Raw genomic sequence first — 20,916 nt, 5'->3', positions numbered from 1 at the left:
AGCATCACAGGGTGTGTCTGCCAGAAGCAGAGCACCCAGTTGCATCACCACGCAGGAGGGACCACAGGCAGCTCTCTCCTCCTACTCCGCCTCTCTACGTGGCAGGGTAGTGGAAAGGAGGAATGGGGGGCATGACACAGTCAAGCTCTCCCTGGGTGGGAGGGCCACACACTAACCCACAGACCCTCCTGCAATGTTCCCAGAACCCTCCTATGCCCAACCCTACGGCACTGCAGAGAACTCACAGCCACAACTCACAACCACTGAACACATGCTCCTCTGGCAGAACAGGAAGAGGCTAATAAGCCACACCTGCTCCTGGTGGCACAGGTGCAAGGCACTCAGGCAGCAGCCAATTACTATGCCACCTTCCCCACCCCCAGGACCCTTGGGCACAGGGCCTTCCTGGTCTTAGCTCCCCAGTTTGAGAGATTGGTTACCTCTACAAACAGAGAAGCAGGCATTTAGGCACTCATACAGCACAAGGCCAGGGGCTAGGTATAGCAGCATGCTATACTATAGTAGAAAAGCAAGATGCAGGGTGGAAGGAGAGAGAAAGAGAGGGAGATTTGAGTCCAGCTCTGCTACTTTCTAGCTTTATGATCTTAGGCAAGTTAACTCTTTATTGTCCTCATCTGCAAAACAGAATCGGCATATCTGTCTTCCAAAGTTGAAGAAAGATTGAGTTCAGATGTGCAGAACACACAGCACTGTGCCTGGAACACAGCAAGTTTCAATAAATGTCTTTCTCTCCTTCCTGCATCCAAACCATGCATCCTGAGCGCTTCACTTCTTCAACAGATATTTCCTGAGAGCCTGCTATGTGTCCGGCTGTGAGGATGCAACAGAGCATACTACTGACAAGGTCCCCGCCTTCCATCCTTGTCTTCTCATCCAGACTGCTGACTCCTGGGGCCGGAGGGAAGCAGGCAGCATCTCAGGTCTGTTCCTTACCATGTGCATGCCTGCTCACTCACCCATTAGGTTATTTTTCAAATGACTGAGTTATAACCACCATTTGGGTTACTAAGCAAGTAGTATAAGGGGACACGAATCACATGTTCTCAAGAAACTTAGAGTCTAGTAGGCAAAAAAGGCCAAGCAAATAAATAGCTGTGTAACAAAGAAGGTGACAGGTGCTGTAAGAGGGGGATAGATAAATGGCTAAGAGCGATCAGACGGGGGCGGCCTCTCGTCTTGCCCAGACAGACGCATCCTAGGGCTGAGTCGGCTGACTTTTCAAAAGAGAAGAGAAAAAGGAACACTCGCCGGTGGGGCACCAGTCCTAGCATGGGAAACAGGCAGGACCCATTTAAAACAACTAGAGGCAGCTTAAAGCCTTTTCTGGCAAGTCCCAAAACTCGTGGAGCTGACCAGACAACCAGATAGAACCAATACTGTCAAAATCCTACAGATTTTTAGAAAACCATTTAGCTGTTACCGGGATGATAAAAGAATCTTGCCATTCTAAGGGAAGGTTTGGGCTCAGAGGAAGGAGGGGTTGCTGAGAGAGGAGGAGGGGGTTGGGGAGAAAAGGGAACGCCCTACAAATATAGATCAGGGTTAGGGAGAAAAACCAGACGGCCAAGGACATTTATGCATTGTAGTTGCTTTACTACCTAATTAATTCAGTAATTTCAAAAACAATTTTATTTATGTTCCATTTACCACATCAAAGGTGAAAAAAAATCCTACTGATGCTAAAATAATACCTTAAAGCATCTATTTTTAATCAGTTAAAAAAAAAAAAGCGAGGGGTGGAGGAAGAGTTTTAAAAAAAAAAAAAAACTCGCCCTGGTTTCTATACAATCTCTCCTGGGCAGACCACCAACCTGAGAGAGAGGGAGAGGGAGAGAGAGAGAGAGAGAGAGAGAGAGAGAGAGAGAGAGAGGGAGGGAGAGGGAGGGAGGGAGGGAGGGAGGGAGAGAGAGAGAGAGAGAGAGAGAGAGAGAGAGAGAGAGAGAGAGAGAGAGAGAGAGAGAGAGAGAGAGAAACACAGCCAAGCCCTCTCTGAGAGCCTTCCTGGCTGCTGAAAACCAAGCTTGTCAAAAAAAAAAAAAAAAAAAAAAAAACCCACAAATCCATAATGGCCCGAGGCTCCTCTCCAATCTATTTTCTGCTCAGCTGGTTTTAAATGAAGTTATTATGAGTCATTAAAACACCCGCAAGCCAGTGGAAGTCAGCCAATTACAATTTTAAATTTAGCCTGTTCTCTGCCCCATTCTCTTGTTTTCTTCCTTTGCCCACAGAATGCTGCTGCTGTTATTTTTTCCCTCCCTTCCTTTACCCAAAGTGAAAGAGACAGTTATGAAAATGCATAGTATTGCACAGAGCACAGAATCATTCATATGAAACTCAAATTATTAAATTAAAAAAATACAAACTTCTGCCCCCTCTAAAGTCAACCCAAGTCTTGCCTCAGCCCACTGGATTCCTCAGAAACTCCAGTCTAAGCCCTAAAGGTCATGGGGATATTTTTAAAATGAAAAGGTTCTTCTGTGGGGTCTTGTTGAGAAATGTTCACATCCATCACACAAAATCAACATTTTCATGGCTGAATCCAAAAAGTGGAAACACACCACCACCATCTGAGAATTAATAACAAACAATGAAGTTGAAATTCAAAGGTAAAGCAGGCTTTGCAATCAAGCATGAATGTCGGTGGAAGTCACTTGATATGATGAGCTCATTTAGTTTTTAAATCTTCAAGGTAATGGTCTGTGCGGGCCCATTACAGCAAAGGAACAAATTTGAGTATTTCATGTAAATGCTTCTTCTCAATCTCTTTTTTCCCATGCTTGCACACACAAACACACACATGCACACATGGTGTTCTGATGAGGACTCTGTCCCCATTTCTAGGAATATCACTGCAGCCTTTCCATACCCTCCAACAAGTGAGTCCCTCTACCAAAAGGACTGTCTAATCCTGCAATCTTCACCAACCTTAGTTAATGGATGAGTCTGCAAGCTCCACAGAACAGATGCCCAGATGTCTGCAAACACTTTCCATCACCTCCAGACCCCCTCTCCCTCATGGTTACACACACACACATACACACACATAGACCAGTCCTCTGCGCCACCATACTTGCAGTTCTACTGCCCCAAGAAGGCAGCAGAGCCCCAGCCACAGACCCAGGCAGTTGAACACCTGGGAGAGGAGTGGATGCCATGCCATTTCATTGATAGTCACCGAGAGTCAGTGTGGAGGCCAGGATGCTACCAACAGTGGCTGCCTACCTGGTGGCTCTGGGTGAGCTGGAACTCAGGGTCCATCCCTACCAAGCAGCCTCACTGAGAAGAGCGTGTGAAATACCATGATGTTTCCAGGCCCACTGCGACCTGCAGCCATTTACCAAAGGCAGGAGGATTTGGCCTGACCTCTATGGAACATAAACCTGAGGCCTGTGAGCACAGATGTCCCAGGCTCTGAAGGTCCCCAGAGCTGGGCAGATGTCACCCTCCTATCTTCACCCCACTCAGTAGTTCCAAGTGGCACCCCTCACAGCAACCTGTCAAGTGGCTCACCGAGACCTGTTCTCCCAGAAGCCAGTAAGGCTGAAGCTTCAGGCCTCTCCCTGGCACTGACCCCTTCCCTGAGAGGGGCTCTAACACTTGGTATTTATAATCCTTTTCTGAGAGACAGCACCCAAAACTGAGTACTCTTCAGGCCCCACCAAACCCAGATCTGCCCTAGTAGTACAAACACTTTTATAACAGGATATTCATTTATTCGACAAATACTATCAGTGCACAACACTGCTATGTGCCAGGCACTCTGCCAGGGCATGAGTACATGAGGGCGGCTGCTGAGTCCTGCACTCAGGTGCACAGTACAGGCCCAGGCGAGCACAGTACCAGCAAAGTCCAATAAGGGCCTTGCAGAGTCTAACCCTGCTCAACTACTTGCCCATCCTCAACACAACTGGGGTTTGCTGGGAACATCCAGAGACCTAGGAAAAGCAGGGGCCAAGCCAGAGAAGCCCCACTCTGGCCCCTGAGAGGCAAGGGACAAGGGCACACGAGGTTCTAGGTGCTGGGAGCATTCTAGGGACACCGGCTCAAGAGTCTTCCCCTCCGGGGAGACCTCTGGGCCAGAGTGACATTTTGTTTTCCATTCCAACCACTGCCCAGCTTCCTAGCTAAAAACACTTTGAGGTGGTGGGTTAGGACAGGGAGACAGGGAGGCAGGGAGAGACAGAGACAAAGACAGAGACAGAGAAAAGACCAACCAAGACAGATAGAGACAAAGACAGATGAAGACATAAGAAGGAAGACAGAAAATACACAGGAGTGTCAAGAAAAGGCCGAAGCTGACACAGACACAAAGGACAGGGACAAAGAGATGAAGTGAGATGAAAGCAGACTGGGGAGAAATAGAAGAAGAGAAGAGCTGAAAAATAAATACCTGCCACCACAGAGACCTGGACGAGAGCACTGAAAGTAAGAGCCACAGTAGCGTGATGGATGCCTAAAGCAGGGTGGGGCCCCTTGGGCACAGCCTGGATACAGAGACCCAGGCCCACCCTGGTTAGAGGGCTGGGAAATGGGGCCAAGGGCAAGAGAAACCAAGGCCAGGCCTCCTAAGAACTCTTCCGGCAGGGTGTGTGTCTGCGAAGCCAAGGGAAGACGAAAAGACCCTGGAAATCAGAAATGGCATTGCCACTATCAAGTTGATCCCATGTAAATATCCCTCCCCAATAACCCCTTATCCATCCATCCTCAGACAATAACAAGGGCCAGCAAGGCAGCCCAGAATGGAGGAAGGATGGCAGGAGCAAAGGAGAGGAAAGGGAGACTAGGAGAATCAATGGCAGACAGGCAGATGTCCTAGCATCCATCCCTCTAGGGCACCATTCATTTCCTAATAAGACCGTCATCCTCTAGCTGTGCAAAATCATGTGGTGGCATGAGAGAGGGTATGTGTGGAAGAAACCACCCTATGCTGAGATAGAAAAATCATCGAGAGAGGGAGAAGGAAGAAGGTTATTACATAATTTCCACTTTCTTCCCTCCACCCTCAAAGTAATGTTCTATCTGACAGGCTCCTCTCTGAGGGGGGAAAAATGACAAATCCAATCCAAAATTCAACAGCCTGTGTTCTGTTCAGAGAGCACACAGTGTACTGTACAGCCCATAAAACTCCAAACAGCCTCCAGACACTGCCGCAATCGTCCTCCATCAAAACACTTTGTCTTGCATACAAAAATAAGATACAGCGCTGAACAGAATACAAAATCAGCCCATTACAGTACAGGGAGACTGCTACTTAGCAACGAGGGGGCTCTAAAGCCTCGATGCTCTACAGGAAGCAAAATCTGTCGAGCCTGTTGGGCAAATGATAAACATTAGCAGTATTAAAAAACACAAAAGCCATGTAAATGGATAGACATAATGTGGAAACGAATTTATAGAATAAATTGGGATGGGGGATTTGCGTGGTGGGAGGAGAGGCTGGGATCCAGAGGGGTAGATGGAACAAGCTTCCCCAACCCCTGCTAAGGCACCATATGGAGACAGAGACATGTGTATTTGGGGGCAGGGACATGTGAACCCCCTCTTCACACAGGGGCTGTAGGTGAAGGGGTGGGAGAGAACTGGTGAAAACACTGTTTAAAACCATGACCTGCAATGAACTTTCCCAACTTTCTCAGTTCAGCTGGCCTGACTAGGGCCGGGGGACCCAGGCACAGAACCGCAGCACTAAGGTGGCAGTTATGTGGGGGATTTATCTGCCCTGGGGCCAGCATCGCACCCAGCACCATCACGGAACCTGATACTTGCTGTAAACAAAATCCCTGGCCAAAAAACAAAAACCAAAAAACACAAAAACAACCCAGATAACAAAACCAAAAACACCCCATCTGGGCTGGAAAATCAGTATATTTCATCAGGTAAAGGGGAAAAATACTCTGGCTGTGAATCAGCAGCAGGGTTTCGGATCCCAGCCAAAACAGGAGCTAAAAAGCAAAACCATATTCTTCTGGTCTCAGTTTAGGCTCTTGAGGCAGAAAGCGAGAAGGGGCGGGGGGTGGGGGTGGGGGGGACTGAGGACGGGTGGGGGGTGGAGAGTAAAAGGGGAGAGGCAAGAAATGTATTTTTCATCAGCTAGTGTATAATTTATAAACAGCATTAAACAGTTTTTGTTTTCTTTTTCCTCTCTCCCGTGTATGGGCTTGGACGGTAGTCAAGCCTGCATTAATTTCTGCTTTGGGTACAGTGTGTTCTTGGAGGCGCATCTGCAAGCGATCATAAACTCTCTGGAATGCTGGCAGAACATCCAGACCTGCCGGCAGGCCAGTGACGACACCACTCTGGGAAAAAGTTCGGGAAGCAAGCCAAATTCAGAGTAGGGAGAGAGAGAGAGAAAGAGAAGTGTGTTCAAGAGCAAGCTGGGGGAAAGTGGCTCCCTTCACCCTTTCCTCTCTCTACATCCACATCACCCATGCGGACCGAAGGGAGGACAGCCCAGCCTCTGAGCCAGCCCCATCTGATCTTCTCCACTTCCTTGACCCAAAAACCAAAGGTTCCCCCACATAAGGAATGTGGAGGGAGTCGAGGAACATGAACAAAGTTTCTTCCTGGTCATCTCCCGGGCTTGCCCTGGTGGTAGGAAGCTAACCACAAGGGAAAGTTGGTATTGACTGGAGAGTGGGCAGAGGGTGCATGGATTGGCCATGGGCTCTCACAAGCCTGGGCAGCCCCCAGTCTCTTGCTCTGAACAGATACCTAATCTGGGAGGAGAGAGGTAAATGGGAGGAGAGACAAGGTGATGGGGAGCCATCTTTGGACTCAAAGGCAGCTCTCCAATCATCAGCGTGGGGACCACCTCACTCCATCTCCTCCCAGTCACATGGAATTTTCCAGCTACCTCTCTTCCCCCACCTTCTCTATCTTTGAGAAGAAGAAACTGAAACCCACAGCTCAGTGCTCCAAAAAAGAATAAATAAATAAAACAGAACAAGGACAACCCACAGATCTTTGCCATCTTGTAATGCTTTTTTTCCTCCATCCAACCGCGACAGAAGAAAGTCTAACAGATCCAATCTTGCGGACCCCTCCAGCCCTTTTCCCTGCCAGGAGGGTGACCCAGGTCCCAGGTGATAAGCCCCAGCCACTCCATGCTGCTGCTGAAATCAGAAAATCTATCAACGAAAGCCCTCATTCTTTCCCCATGGCTCTGACTCTGGGGAAGAGCCTTGTCTCAGGGACGCTCCTCAATAGCCAGGGCTTACAGTGCCTGACAAGGGCAAGAGAGGAGTGGAAGGATGGGGCCTCCCACCTGGCAGAATGGGGCCACATGGCCCTAACCAGCACAGAAGGCACAGGCCTCTCAACACTCCAGCCACACCCCAACATAGATGACCAGTCTTCATGTTCTCTATGGGGCTTTATTTACCCTATATTCTAGCCTAGTGTATATAAAAAAGCCCAACAGTCCCTTCTATTCCAGACACAAAAATGGGTCAACTTCTTACTCAATCATTCAGTGGCTCTCCAGTGCTTCAGGGAGAATGTAGATCATTTTGCTACTCCTTCCACAGATGTATCTCATCCATCTCTTCTAAACCCTGCACTCTGCTCTCTCCCTGCAGGCCCAGCCTACACGCGCAGGTTACACCACCCACCTCCATAGGTGGCTTGGGCTTCCCCTCACTGAGTCCTTTCCAAATGCTGTTCTGTTACCCTCTGGCACAAAACACCCTCCTACTCCGACTTTCTCCTAGATTTCTTAGCACTTTGCACACATTACCATCTTGTATGATGATTGGATAGTCATACTCATCTCCCACGCTAGACTTAAGCTCCTTGAGGGCAGGGATGCTGTAGTAGTCTTCACTGTTACGTGCACAGAGCCTGACACATAATTTGTGCTTATTAAATATTCTCTGGTTCCAAAAATGAATAACACTCCCAGAATAGGAGCAGGCCATACGAATACTCAAACCCTAATCGTATGCAGCCGAGTCAAAAATAGGGACAAGCAGTTCTAGGCATGCTCACTTATAAGCCACCAGGACGTTAAGCCACGCTGTGGGAAATCTACCTGATAGGAAACCTTACACTGGCCCATCTCAGAACCAACTTGAGTCACTGCATGTGTCTGTGGTCTCTGCATGGACATCTCAGAGCTAGGAATCACTTCTCATGTTACAACAAGGAGTGGCAAAGAGACAGCGGATCCATAGATGCTTCAAGGCCAGATCCCCAGAAGGGGTCAGGTAGCAGAGGATGAGGAGAGACACAGTCTTCCTGGGACACAGGAAGGGGAGGGGCCACAGTCCTACACCCAAGCTTCACCCTCCACCAGGGCTGGCTTTGCAAAGCCTTGGAGACCATCTCTCTTCCCACCCCAAGCCTCTTTCCCCAGTACACAAACCCTTCTGACCCCCAAAACCACCTCTGAGAATGCAGGGCCTGGTCAGATCATCTCATTAGTTAATGAGTTCAGTTACTGATGGGTAAACTTATTGTGATCACAGGTATAGCTCATAAACACTTGATTAGTTCACACATTCAAACTGAAATTAAAACTTCAATTAAACTGAAATTCACTACTACCATTTAGGGTCTTTAAAACAAACCCTAAAAACAGAAAGTAAGGGAGAGAGAAAAAGGGAAGGCACTGTGTCTCAGAAGGGCCTCCTACAGGGCAAACTTCTAATTAAACAAATTGTCAATTTCAACACAATGAAAACTGATTTAGGAGTGTAATTTTAGTATTCTAGTCACTGAAAATAAGAACTGCATTGTCGATCTCCTATAGGCTGATTTCGTGTGATAGGGAAATGAAGAGGAGAGGAGGACGACAGGGAGAGAAAGGAGGAAAAACTGCGAAGGGAGAACAAGCCGGAGCGCTGTCTCCCTTTCAGAAATGACATCTCTGCGGAATTCAATGCGGCCTATTCTCAAGCATCGGAGAAACTATTTTCTTGCCTCCTCCTTCACCCCACCCCAACCAGATTAGAAAAAAAAAATTAATCGTGTATGATGACAAACTTGGCTCGGTACTCACTGTACATACTGTACCCACAAGTCTGGCTCCCAGCCAGGCCTGGCCTGGAGCCAGAACTACAATAACAAACACAGGCAATGCTAGCCAAGAGGGGGTGGGGCAGCACGCAGAGCTAGCCAGGAAGTGAGCGCCGTTCAGCTCCGCTGAACAGAAGAAAACAGCAGGAATGTGCCAGTGCAAGGGTGGCAACATTTAAGGGGGCAACCACGACCCCTACCCAGATCCTGGACTTGTTTCTCCACAGCCTGCCCCTTTTGAAAAAAAAAAAAAAAGCCACCCGCCGCCCCTCCGCCCCCCACCTAGGATTCTAGAGCAACTACTGTTCTTCCAGGCTGTGGGCTGCTTCAACCCTTGGTCATCTTCTGTAGAATGAGTCTACTCTATAGACCTGGAGCACCCATTCTCACTGTCCACTTTCTTCATGGAGCCTTCAAACTAGAGCAGCAGGAAAACCTCACATCATCTAATTCAATGTCTCTTCTAAAACATCATCTAGTTCTGTGTTCAGGCATCTGGGAGTAGGCATCAGAATATGTAAACCACCACTGGAATCTGTAAGAAGACCCAGCGACACCAGCCCAAGCCTCTGACCCCAACTACCCAAAAAGGCCAGGTCACTCCAGAGGCCCCCAGGGCCTGTTTAACAGGGGCCAAAAAATTCAGGAAATAGAGTAGCCTCTAGCCTCACTAAGCCCTTTGTGCTGTTTTATTTTGAAGACCTCTCAGCATGGGGGGGTGAGGAGTATGCTGGACAACAGAAAGAAAAAAAGAATAGAAATATCAGAATGTAGGCTGGGAGCTATCTGCAAGGGTGAATTAAAACACGACTATGACTCATCACACCTGCCTAATCATCAAATCATCCTTTCCAAGGGCACTGGCAAGTCACTAGCAGAGGGAGAAATCATTGCACATAATCAGCCTTCAGTGCCCAGTAAGACAGGCATGGAAAGGAAAAACTAGGAAAACAGGACCCAACTCCCAAAGCCTCTGGAGCAGCCATATGAGATCAGGGGATCTGGAGGCAGCATCTTAGGTGGGACCAAAGTCAGCTTCCCCAGGGAACTGCCAGCTCCGCAGGGCAGTTGCTCAAAGTCGCGCTCTTGTCTGAACTGGGGACACCGGGCCCACCTGACATGAGTATGCAAGCAGCCCTTTCCTCTCTTCAGCCGCTCCCACCAGCCCACCAATGCCGCTGATGTGTGATTCACAGCAGAGACACTGGCTAACTCACACTGGGTCACGCTGCCTGGAAGAGGGATACAATATGAGCCAGGGGCTCCTGGCTGTCCCCTCCAGTGAGTCCTTGGGACATAAACAGTTCCTACCATAGGAGGGACTTGTCCGGAGAGAGGAGTTTCCCTGTTCATCGGCCTCCCAGGCTGCATCATTCACTCAACAAATACTTGCTGGCACCAATAATGTGCCAGGCAGTGTGCTGGACATAATGCAGACAGGATCTGACCCCATTACATGTTAGGCATGGTGGTATGTATTCAAGGTGAGCCTCACAGTTTCTCTGAGATAGCGTTAAATATTTTCATTTTACAGATGAGGATACTGAGGCTGTAAGAGCTTATGGTTCTTGCCCCAGATCACATCAGCAGTAGGTAGGTGTCCAGATTTCTTCCACTGTGTAACCCCGCCTCCCAAGTAAGGGAGATAAGGCAAGTCCATAAATAACCGTAACACAGAAGAAAAACTGCACCCAAAAACAGCTTCAAATGAAGAAATATGGGCACAGAGAAGGCACGATTGCTTCTGGCTGGAGGTGGGGAACAGCTGGGAACGGCATCATGGAAGGGACCTTGGAAGATCTGGGAAGATGGGAGATGGGTTATTCCAAGCAGACAGAATGGGGCAAACAAAGCCACAGAGCTCAGAAAGCAACAAGCCCATGAAGCAAACCAAGAAGATTAGTCTGGCTAGAGCACTGGACTCAAGGAAAGGGCAATAAGAAAGGATGCTTACTGGGGCTGAAAAGGCAAAGAGGCTTTACCAACAGGCTAGAAGTGCGCTGCCCCAAAAGTGCCCAGCACCACACAGGGGTCTAGGGCAGGACACGCCACACTTTGCAGTAAGGCAGTGGTGAACTAAAGCAGAAAAAATCAAGACCAAGAAAGCAAGGGAAGGGTAACCAACCTGGTAGGCAGACAGGTCATGAAACCCACCACACCCTGAACCTTAAGTAGCGTACAAAGCTGAAGGGAAGCGCAGAGATACAAGGTGTAAGTCACTAAAACAGAAGAAAAAGTATACGTGAGTGCCAAGCAGATCCGGACGCAGGAATGCCTGGAAGTTAGGGCTCTGGGCCGAGGTGAGACAAGTGGGCAGGAGGAGGATGATTGAGGGGAGCCAGGGGTCGGGTAGGGAGGGCCCACAGGAAGGAGGAACAGAATGCACGAAGACACAGGGACGGTAGACATGCGGAGACAGATAGCTGCCAGCTGCCTGCTGTGGACAAATCCCTGCGCCTGGAAGAGGGAAGAATGGGAAGTGAGAAAGACTTAGGACACTTAGGAAGGACCATGAGGACCAGGGGGAGAGGCCACATCCAACACAATGCAGAACCACATGGGCCCTGCAGCAAGGCAGTGGTGAGCTGAAGCAGAAAAAGCGACCGAAGAGCACTTCCACGACTGTACACAGGATGGGCTCAGGGGAAAGAGAGTACAAGCGGCCAGGCAGGCAGGGAACCAGCGGATGGGGACACACCTCCGGGGCAACAGGCTCAGAAACAAGGATGAGGGAGGAAGGTGCAAGCAGAAACCGTTAACATTTATTAAATGCCAACTGTATGCCAGCGGCTTACTACAGATGCCTTCAACATATATTCTGTCACCTAATCCTCCAAAAAATTATGTGTTAACACCACCAGCACTTGACAGATGCAGAAACTGAGGTTCACAAGATGAATGCAGCTAAGTTCACACAGCACATATCACAGACAGGATTTGAACCTTTGTCTGCCCAACCCCGAAGCCCATTTCACAAAAGCCAAACTGCTTGGAGAGCCAGTTTCTGGAGCCAATATGGGGAAAGGGGAAGCAGGCCTTGGCCTACATGAGGAGAAGACAAAACCAAATAAAACAACAGCCCTCTCTTCTCCCCTAAAAAATGACTCCGACCAGGCGCGGTGGCTCAAGCCTGTAATCCCAGCACTTTGGGAGGCCGAGACAGGCGGATCACGAGGTCAGGAGGTCGAGACCATCCTGGCTAACACGGTGAAACCCCGTCTCTACTAAAAAAAATACAAAAAACTAGCCGGGCAAGGTGGCGGGCGCCTGTAGTCCCAGCTACTCGGGAGGCTGAGGCAGGAGAATGGCGTAAACCCCGGAGGTGGAGCTTGCAGTGAGCTGAGATCCAGCCACTGCACTCCAGCCTGGGCGACAGAGCAAGACTCCGTCTCAAAAAAAGAAAAAAAAAAAAAAATGACTCCAAGGTTGGAAGGCAAGGGAATTAAAGGGAAGAGAATATGCGCCTGGCAAAGAAGAGTTGAGGCCTCCACAACTAAAGTCAGGTGACCTAGGCCTCAAAGCCACCGTATCAGACCTGCTAGATCCTTCCCTCCACCAAGAACACCCGGGCCTGTCAAATGTCAGGTGCTTCTCCCCATTCCAGGCCTGGTGAAGCAGAGCAGCTTTGCCCAAACATGAGCAAAATTACCAGCAGCCACCCAGTCGACCTCACTAGAATTGAATAAAATTAACTTGCAAAAGACAGCAGGCTATAACTAGCTTTGTGTTCCAACCTTTCTATATCTATTTAATTAAAGGCTCCTGTATAATGTGAACCCAATAGTCAGATTCATTAGACAGCGAGAACTTAATTCCACAACTGTTTCGCTAATGCAACTGCAGTCTACTTTGGAAGGTAGATCACACGGAGCACTGGTTACCAGTGATGCCTAGGAAACCGAGGAGAGCTTGAAGGTGGGTTCATCCAGGTAGCCCCACCATCAGGATGGATCTTCTGTGTCATGAGCCTGGAGGGAGGGTCCAGGGAACAAGATAGACCAGGGCCCCAGTGGGCAGTGGGGACATGCAGGCCGCAGCAGGCTCTGACTAGGAGGGAAGGCAGGCAGGAGATAGTTGCCTGTATCTGAACGGGTCACTAAGGTGACCTTGCCTACCTGAATGAGCCAGTAAGTGCATTCTCAGCCGCAAACTATCCAGGAACCGCTTCCCGCAGAGCTCGCACCCGTACGTCTTCATCCCACTGTGCAGCTTCCTGTAAGGGAAAGGAAAAGAGAGGTTGCTGCTGCTCTGGCTGGATGGGAGGCATAGCCATCCACCACCTGGCTTGGCAGCCATCCCTCCAGCAGGTGACAGGCGGAAGGGAGCAGGAGGGCATCAATGGAAACCCATCCCTGGATCCTCAGACAGTGTAAATCATGCCCTCTGCCCAGGGACTGCTGCCAGTGAAGCACCCATTCCTGGTCTTGTCCATGGGCTTTACCGCTGGCACATGGACCGAGAAAAAAAATCAGATCCATTTCCAGAGGGAGAAAGGATGAAACACCCAGGACAGTCAGACAGACATAATGCTCACTGTCAAACCAGCACAGACCTCACAGGAGGCCCGCAGCCTCTGCTCACCTCTGTGCAGCACTGCCTTCCCCGGGTGGTGACTGTGAACAAGCCCATTGGACCCAGGAGGGCTACACCCGTATCTTTTCTCTCTCCTACCTCCAACTTCCACTACAGTGACTGACATAAAGGAGGCTCTGAATAAGCCTATGAATAAATGAATGCCCTTATAGACACAAGATACTTCTTTCTCTGGCATCCAGATGTTCTTAGGACTGCAGTGACCCCCCCCAACATGCACAGCTTTCCCCCAAGGCTCGGCTTTAGAAGTATCTTCCCTCTGTCTTGCCCCAGCAGAAAGCAGAGTTTCAAGAAACTGGATAACATCATTCTATAAATGTAGGGTGGTCATAGTCATCTGTAGCTCTTCATACACATTCTCTCATTTTGCCATCACTATGATTCTGTGAGGTGGACTGGTCCCATGTCATCACCCCTGGGAAGACCAAGGTCTCAGTAACAACCGGTCACAGGCCCAAACTGCAGCAGTGCTCCTATCCCAACTCCCAACCCAGGGCCTCTCCCACCAGACCCCTGGCTCAGTCACGAGCTAGCACGGGAGCTGGTAAGATGCAGGGAACCGGGTGCGCAATCAGGGAGCCGAGCACTGGGGAGAGGCTCCAAGCTGCCGCCCACCCACACTTCTGTTGTCAGGCCCATATATGCTATTGCCAGATCCAGGATCCGGCCTCCACCTCCACCCCAGTCTCTGCACCATCCCCGCAACTTCCCCAGGGGCCTTGGCCCTCAGGACAGGGCAGGCGTGGCAGCCAGAAGCAGGATCTGTGGGCGGTGGAGCAGGCAGAAGAGAAAACAAAGCCCTCCCTCTCCATCAAAATGTTGACGTGTTAAGACCGTAGTAAAAGGCTGGAGAGCTGGTACTGACAACAGATAAAACTGCAGGTGGGGAGAGGGAGTATCACACACTCAAGCTGGCAGCATCTAGATGGTAGCAAAACCGAGCCACCCACTGCCACCACCTTCCAAGTCCCAGAATGACAAGCCAGCAGTGTGTCAAGACCATGTGGTGGACCCAGGTGAGCCTCTTTAGCGCCACAGTCAATGGGCTCCCGCAGCATGGGGACCAGCATACGGTATCCACTGTGGGCGGCCTTCTGATAGGGATCACACAAAGTTCTCTCCGCAGAGCTCTTTCTCAATCACATTGTTTTGTTTGCATGCTTTCCCTTTCCCTACTTGCCAAAGACAAATGATTTCTCAATCACAAACACATACACACACACACCCTTATCTATGACACTGTAGGGGTACCACCCCCTCCATGTTCTCTTGCTCCTTGCCACGCTGATCCACCCAAATTGGGAAATATTAACAGTACAGAACATTTTAACTGAACATTCTTAACTCTAAATAGATTTCACAATGTTGGGCACTGGGACATGTCCTAATAGCATTTTGGACAAAGTATCTTTTAAACCACGTACCTAGGTCTGTGAGTGCAAACATACACAATGGTGGAGTATTCCTGTCACTTGCCCGGGCATGAAAGATACTTGCTTCTCTAAGAGATGTTCTATAGGGTGGCAAAGGCTCTATTCACAAAGGGTTCAGCAGATGAACTCACACACAGTCATGGTAAAATCTGGTGGATGGCAACATAAGGGTTTCAGTTTATTTTCATCCTTTTCTTCACCAGGGATTTGTTAGCTCCTGGGGTGCTCACTTCTCAGGGGTGGCTGTCAAGAGGAACAGGAGGACGAACACCCATTTGTATTTATTTTCCAAAAGGACACTAAAATGACTGGTCTTCAGATTTAGGAGCCACCACCAGGCTAAACTCCCCTCTGGGTCTCCCATCTCTTCTCCTTGAGGGTTCCAGATCAAATCCCTCACCATGATAAACACTCTTGGTTTCGGTAACACCATTGCCTTTTCTTTAGCTGTGAATGGATTTGCCTGGCAATTGGTGGAAGTGGCTTATCTTGGCCAACTGGATCGGCTTGGTGTGAAAGATGACAGGCACTTGCCCTTTTACTACAGAGGTGGCAGAGTACAGAGAAGAATGCCCAGCTAGCAGCCAGAAGCCCTGCATCCTCCCACCTGACTCAGCCATTAACATTGGACAAGTCATGCTATCACAATCTCTCTGCATTGGATCATCTATAAAGTGATGTAGATCACATCAAATATTTTGAATAGAGACAAAATTTTATCATTCCAAAGTCTTACCCATATTCTTTTACCTAGCCTACAAGGTGGTCCTCTAAGGGGCACTATTATTCTCCCTGAGCCATGTCCCACTTGTTACGGTGCACTGTGATGTCCTCTGACACTGTGGCAGCCAGGCTAGGATCGCCCAAGCAAACCTCTAGACCCAATCCCAGCAATCTGGTCATTTAAAATCTATTCCAAGTGGCCTGAGTTTACTCCTTCACTCACTTGCTCTTTGTCTTTCAGTGAAAGAAACTTCCAGAAGTTACCACCAGCCTGTCCTCAGAATGACTCTGTTGTCACGCATTTCCCTGCCTTCAGAGACCCGGGTGTCCTATCCTGTCTAATCCTCAGGATAAGGTGACTGCCCTGCAACTGACCCACTAACTCAGTGCCCCATCCAGGTTGCCAGAGATTAATATGGTGGCCATGTGATTCCACATGAAGTACAAGGGCAAAGGTCTTTCCTCACTGGCAGAGAGACCTGGGCAAAGCACACAAAGTTCATTAGAGAAAAAGGGAACAACCTCACAGGCCCAGGAGTTCAACAGAGCCCAGCACTGGTTTGCTCATATCTTTAATTCTTGTTCACATACCAAACGAAGAATGTGGAAAAGTGAAGGCTTCTCCTAATTCAAAGAAAATAATGGTGGAGAATTTCAGTGCATTTGAGGGACCTGGCTACCAGCAGACTCTCCATGGCACAGTCTGCAGAACAGCCAATGTGGAAATAGAATTCCAACTGGTTCCTGGAGCAAAAGTGCAAATTCGTGTGAACTCACAGTCTATTCCCTCTTTAGACCACAACCTCCCACCACTACCATCACCACATTATGCAACTGCAAAGCATTTAGATCAAAATGGAAATTCTATCCACCTCCTTCTTCCTTACCACATACTCACATCTTCCCAATCTAGTCCTGTCTTTTCATAAGGTTTAATTGCACGTGGCCATCTGAGATTATCAGCCTCCACTGTGACAGGAAAGGAAGACATCTGGGGACATGTTTGCACCTTTCTGCACACTGCCTTAGTTGGTGGTAGAGTTTTCACACTCTCTTCTCTGAGAAGAAGCTACCTTGCTGAACACCATTTTGAAAGTAACCCAGTTCTAGTACAGCCCACGCATCTCCAACCTATACTCAGTGGAGATTCCATTGCCCCATATGCTTCAGGTCCTCACCCAGGTTCCTGGGGAACAGACTCAAGTTCTCCCCAACTCTCAGTGGCTCATTAGGTAAACTCACCTTGCATGTAACAGATTTTCACTTATGTCCAAAAAGACAAAGAACACATTAACCTCTAACAAGTTTCTATTTTCTCAAGAAAGCTGAATCATTATGAGAAATTCAAGCTAAACAAATCTGAACCTTTTAACAAGTAACTGAAGAGAAGAATTCACTCCTTCTCACTGGTTTTCAACCACACAACTCTCACTAGTCAAACGAAGCTAGCAAGATACAAGCTCATCGTTTGAACCATTTCTGTGCCACTGTGAGTCTGAAAACTCACAAAGATTTCACCTGGTTTAGAGTGCAAACTCCATAATGGCAGAGACCATGCCTATATTTCCTTTCCTCATGAGGCCTCATTCAAAAGGGACTGATCAAGGATGCTGGAGAAATCCCTCTCTGTAAAGTGGCATCTATGGCATTCCTTTGCTCATCCTAACAATATTTCAAGTACAACAGCTTCATAGGCGGCCTCCAATTAAAAACTGGACCCTGTCCTGTGGCTCCTAAAGTCCATACAAGGAAGGCTAATGGCTACTGCATAGAAGCATGAAGCCATTAGACCAACCTGTCATCTTCAGGATAAGCCTTGATCAACCTAGCCTACCTAGAAGAGCAACAGCAGCATAAAGGGCAGCGAGGAGAGACCCAAGCCATACTCTATCCTCCCTACCTTCAGCTTCCAGAGAGAGCTGACCACAACAGTTGACCCCCAAGGGGGCATTCACCATGTCTACTCTCTGCAGGGTAAGCTCGGCCCACTTCTGTCCTATGCAGCCAGGGACCAAGGGGAGAAGGCTATGAGAAGAGCTCACTGCACTACCAGGTGTCAAAGGGAAAAGCCCAGCAGCACTGCCTAGCTGAAAGAGAGAGGTTCATGTCCCAGCACTGCCAATGTCACATTGCTTCCCAGGTTCCTGAGCCCAGGGGCAAATGCTCAAGTTGGAGCAGACCAACAGGCAGGGAAGGTTTAGAGAAAGAAACCTCAGTTTCAGTAATCCAAGGGTTGAAATTGTCTGACCTGTGAGTTTTGCTGGAAAGACCAGCATGGGGAACTAGGACCTGTAATTGGGAAAAGTGAATGGGAGGGCTCCACAGCTGGACTACCCACTGCTCTCTCCCGTCTTTGAATGAGGAAAAATAAAGTGGGAAATCCATCCTGTAAGGGTATTTATAAGATGATGTTGTCCTTGTTTTCAGCCTAACTGATCCATCCTCTGAACCAACACTCAGACCACATCAATGCAGTATATAAGGTCCTTCTAAACTCACCCTATTGTAGGTATGAGGCCACTCCACATGCAAAAGTCACCTCAATGCTTTGGATTTTTGCTTTCTGGTTCTATGACCATCAATTTGACCACATTAGTGCAAAAGTCACCCCGATGCTTTGGGCTTTTTGATCCTATGACCATCCCTTTCTGATCCCATGACCATAAATTTGACCTTCTCAGTGCTTCAGGCTTTTTGATCCTATGACCACCCCTTTCTGACCATAAATTTGATCTTCTCAGTGCTTCAGAGGAGTACTCAGAATAGATAGGAAGCAGATGGGAGATTCTGTAAGATCCAAGCCATGACCTAAATGATCCTCTCTTCTCCAAAATGTCTGCCGTCCCCATGAGAACCAACACTCTCCAGGATCATCTACTTACCCAGCCACCATGCAAACTTTCTGGTCCTCTGGAGCAGGACCTGGGCAGTTGGTGCTGACATGCAGACTTGGGCCCCACGTGGGGACAGCATAAGGTAGGTCCCTTTATGGAGCTCTGCCAGTGCTCTCAGCCTCAAAAGCAACTGACTCCTAAGCTCGGTGATAAGAGAACCTCACCCTAGCCTCATTCACCTGTCCAAGTAGACACAGAATTGAGTAAAGGGAAAGCTTAAGTACTTTAGTAATGGGCTCACTCTTCCTCCTTAGACCTTTTAGTCAAAAACACACTTTCAATGTCCACTTACCTTTAATTCAAATGACAAAGGAAAGGTGAAATAGTCAATGCCATTCTGTGCTCTAATTTTGAGAGGAAGGGATGAATGAAAAGTTATGAGGCTATCAGTATTTCCTCCCCAGAGCAACTTCCAGGGACACTGCAGAGTGTTTCCATATTCAGTCCATTCTCCTGTACTTTCTTTTTTAAAAAATTGTTTTTAATAGAGACGAGGTCTTGCTATGTTGCCTGGCTGGTCTTGAACTCCTGGGCTCAAGTGATCCTCCCATCTCGGCCTCCCAAAGTGCTGAGATTATAGGCATGAGCCACCATGCCCAGCCATTCTCCTGTACTTTCTATGTGTCTTTTTGTGGGAAAGGAATACTCTAAACAGAATCTGTTCTACTAGCGGCCTCCACCCTAAGCCAGACTATGTTACTCATAGGGCATCAGGATACTCTGGGGAATGTTCCCTTCCTTCTAAGGGTGACATCATGTCTTCCCAAGGAATGTCTCTTCATGCCACCAAAAGTGCCATATTCCAGGCTATGTAGGCCATTAGTCACACCCAGTGTCACTCTCCTTACATATTTTGTAGGAATATTAAGTTCAAGATTCAAGACTAAACCATTTATAAGTTCCTTAAGACTATACACTCTGTGGGGGCAAGCACTAGGTCTTTATCTCTGTCTTTCATGGCCTCAGCACAGATTTAGGCAGCCGGAACAGATATGTGAGAAGTTATTGCTAGTGAAGCAATTTCCAAGCACCCTAAGACAAAGGGACACCTAACTACTAAAATCTAGCCCTGGGACTGCCTGGAACCAGAGAGGAGGCCTGGTATCCCAGGGGAGAAAAAGAAGCACTCATTCTAATGTTGGCTGGGGAATGGGTCACTTTCATTTTCTTAAGGCATAAGGGAAATTACCCTTTTGCCCACTTTTTTTAATGTTGAGATTAGATAGTCATTTGACAAGCTGTGAATGCTTAGCGGGTATTACTACAAATTATCCTTCTAGCAATAGAGTTCGTTGCTCCCTGACTAGTCAATATTAATAAACATTACCGAATGCTTTTACAACACAATTTATTTTTTAATACAGCTCTTTATGTATGCCATAAAGTAAATATACCAATAAAAGTCAAGGATTTCAAACAACAGATTAAGAAAAACAACCAAGAACTAACTGAGTGCTAGTTAACACCTTCCATGCTGCAGGTTTTGGGAGCACACAGCAGGTGCCTGTCTGCTGGGGATCCAGACCAGGAGAGTTATGGAAAACAGTGGCCATTTGGTTGTTTTGGAGCCATTTAAAGGGAGGGGGAGAAAAATACCAAACCAGCTGTGTTTTCTTAAGAATCACCTTTAAAAAAGTGGTATATTGACCATGTATATATGTGTACATATATATACACTGGACTGAGTGCAGGGGACTCGGCTTTCACTCCAGCTGTGCAAATGTCCATTAAATAACCTTGGCCAAACCACTTAGTTTCTCTAGATTTCACCTGACACCTCTGCAACAATGCAAAGGTTGAGTTAGATGGCTTCTTAGGCTCTTTCCAATCAGGTTTATAAAACTGAAAGGCTGTGGGGCTGACATGGGTCTGTGCTGGCTGGATTAGATCTCCTGCATAAGGGTCCATACCAGATTCGTCCTCTCAGTCTTCCTTGCTGACCTCAGAACATAGCAGGGGCTCATTTTTGTTGACTGAATGAGCAAACAAACAAGAAAGGGAATCGGAAGAGAAAAATGTAGAGGTGGAAAAAACTCACCCTGTGTACACACATATGCAGACACACAGACACACACACACACACACACCAGTCAAAGAACAGTTTCCCCTACCATCCAAAAGAGAAGCTCTCTATGGGATTCTTAGAAAGAAAGCCATGCAGCTGGGCGCAGTGGCTCACACCTGTAATCCTAACACTTTGGGAGGCCGTGACCAGCGGATAACAAGGTCAGGAGATC

General features: G+C 48.2%; 1 protein-coding gene across 4 annotated transcripts in view; it reads right to left on the bottom strand.

The window, feature by feature from the left end:
- Positions 1–20,916, bottom strand: part of ZBTB16 (zinc finger and BTB domain containing 16) — a 198,131-nt gene that overhangs the window by 87,306 nt on the left and 89,909 nt on the right. For all 4 annotated transcript variants that reach the window (XM_033207560.1, XM_033207557.1, XM_033207559.1 and 1 more), the window contains exon 3: positions 13,152–13,249. In XM_033207560.1, the coding sequence (XP_033063451.1) occupies positions 13,152–13,249 (98 nt within the window). The remainder of the gene's footprint in view (positions 1–13,151; positions 13,250–20,916) is intronic.

This window comes from Trachypithecus francoisi, unplaced genomic scaffold, assembly GCF_009764315.1.
Source record: "Trachypithecus francoisi isolate TF-2019V2 unplaced genomic scaffold, Tfra_2.0 Lachesis_group8, whole genome shotgun sequence".
Classification (NCBI taxonomy): Eukaryota; Metazoa; Chordata; class Mammalia; order Primates; family Cercopithecidae; genus Trachypithecus; species Trachypithecus francoisi.
This window is presented reverse-complemented; position numbering and strand designations above follow the sequence as displayed.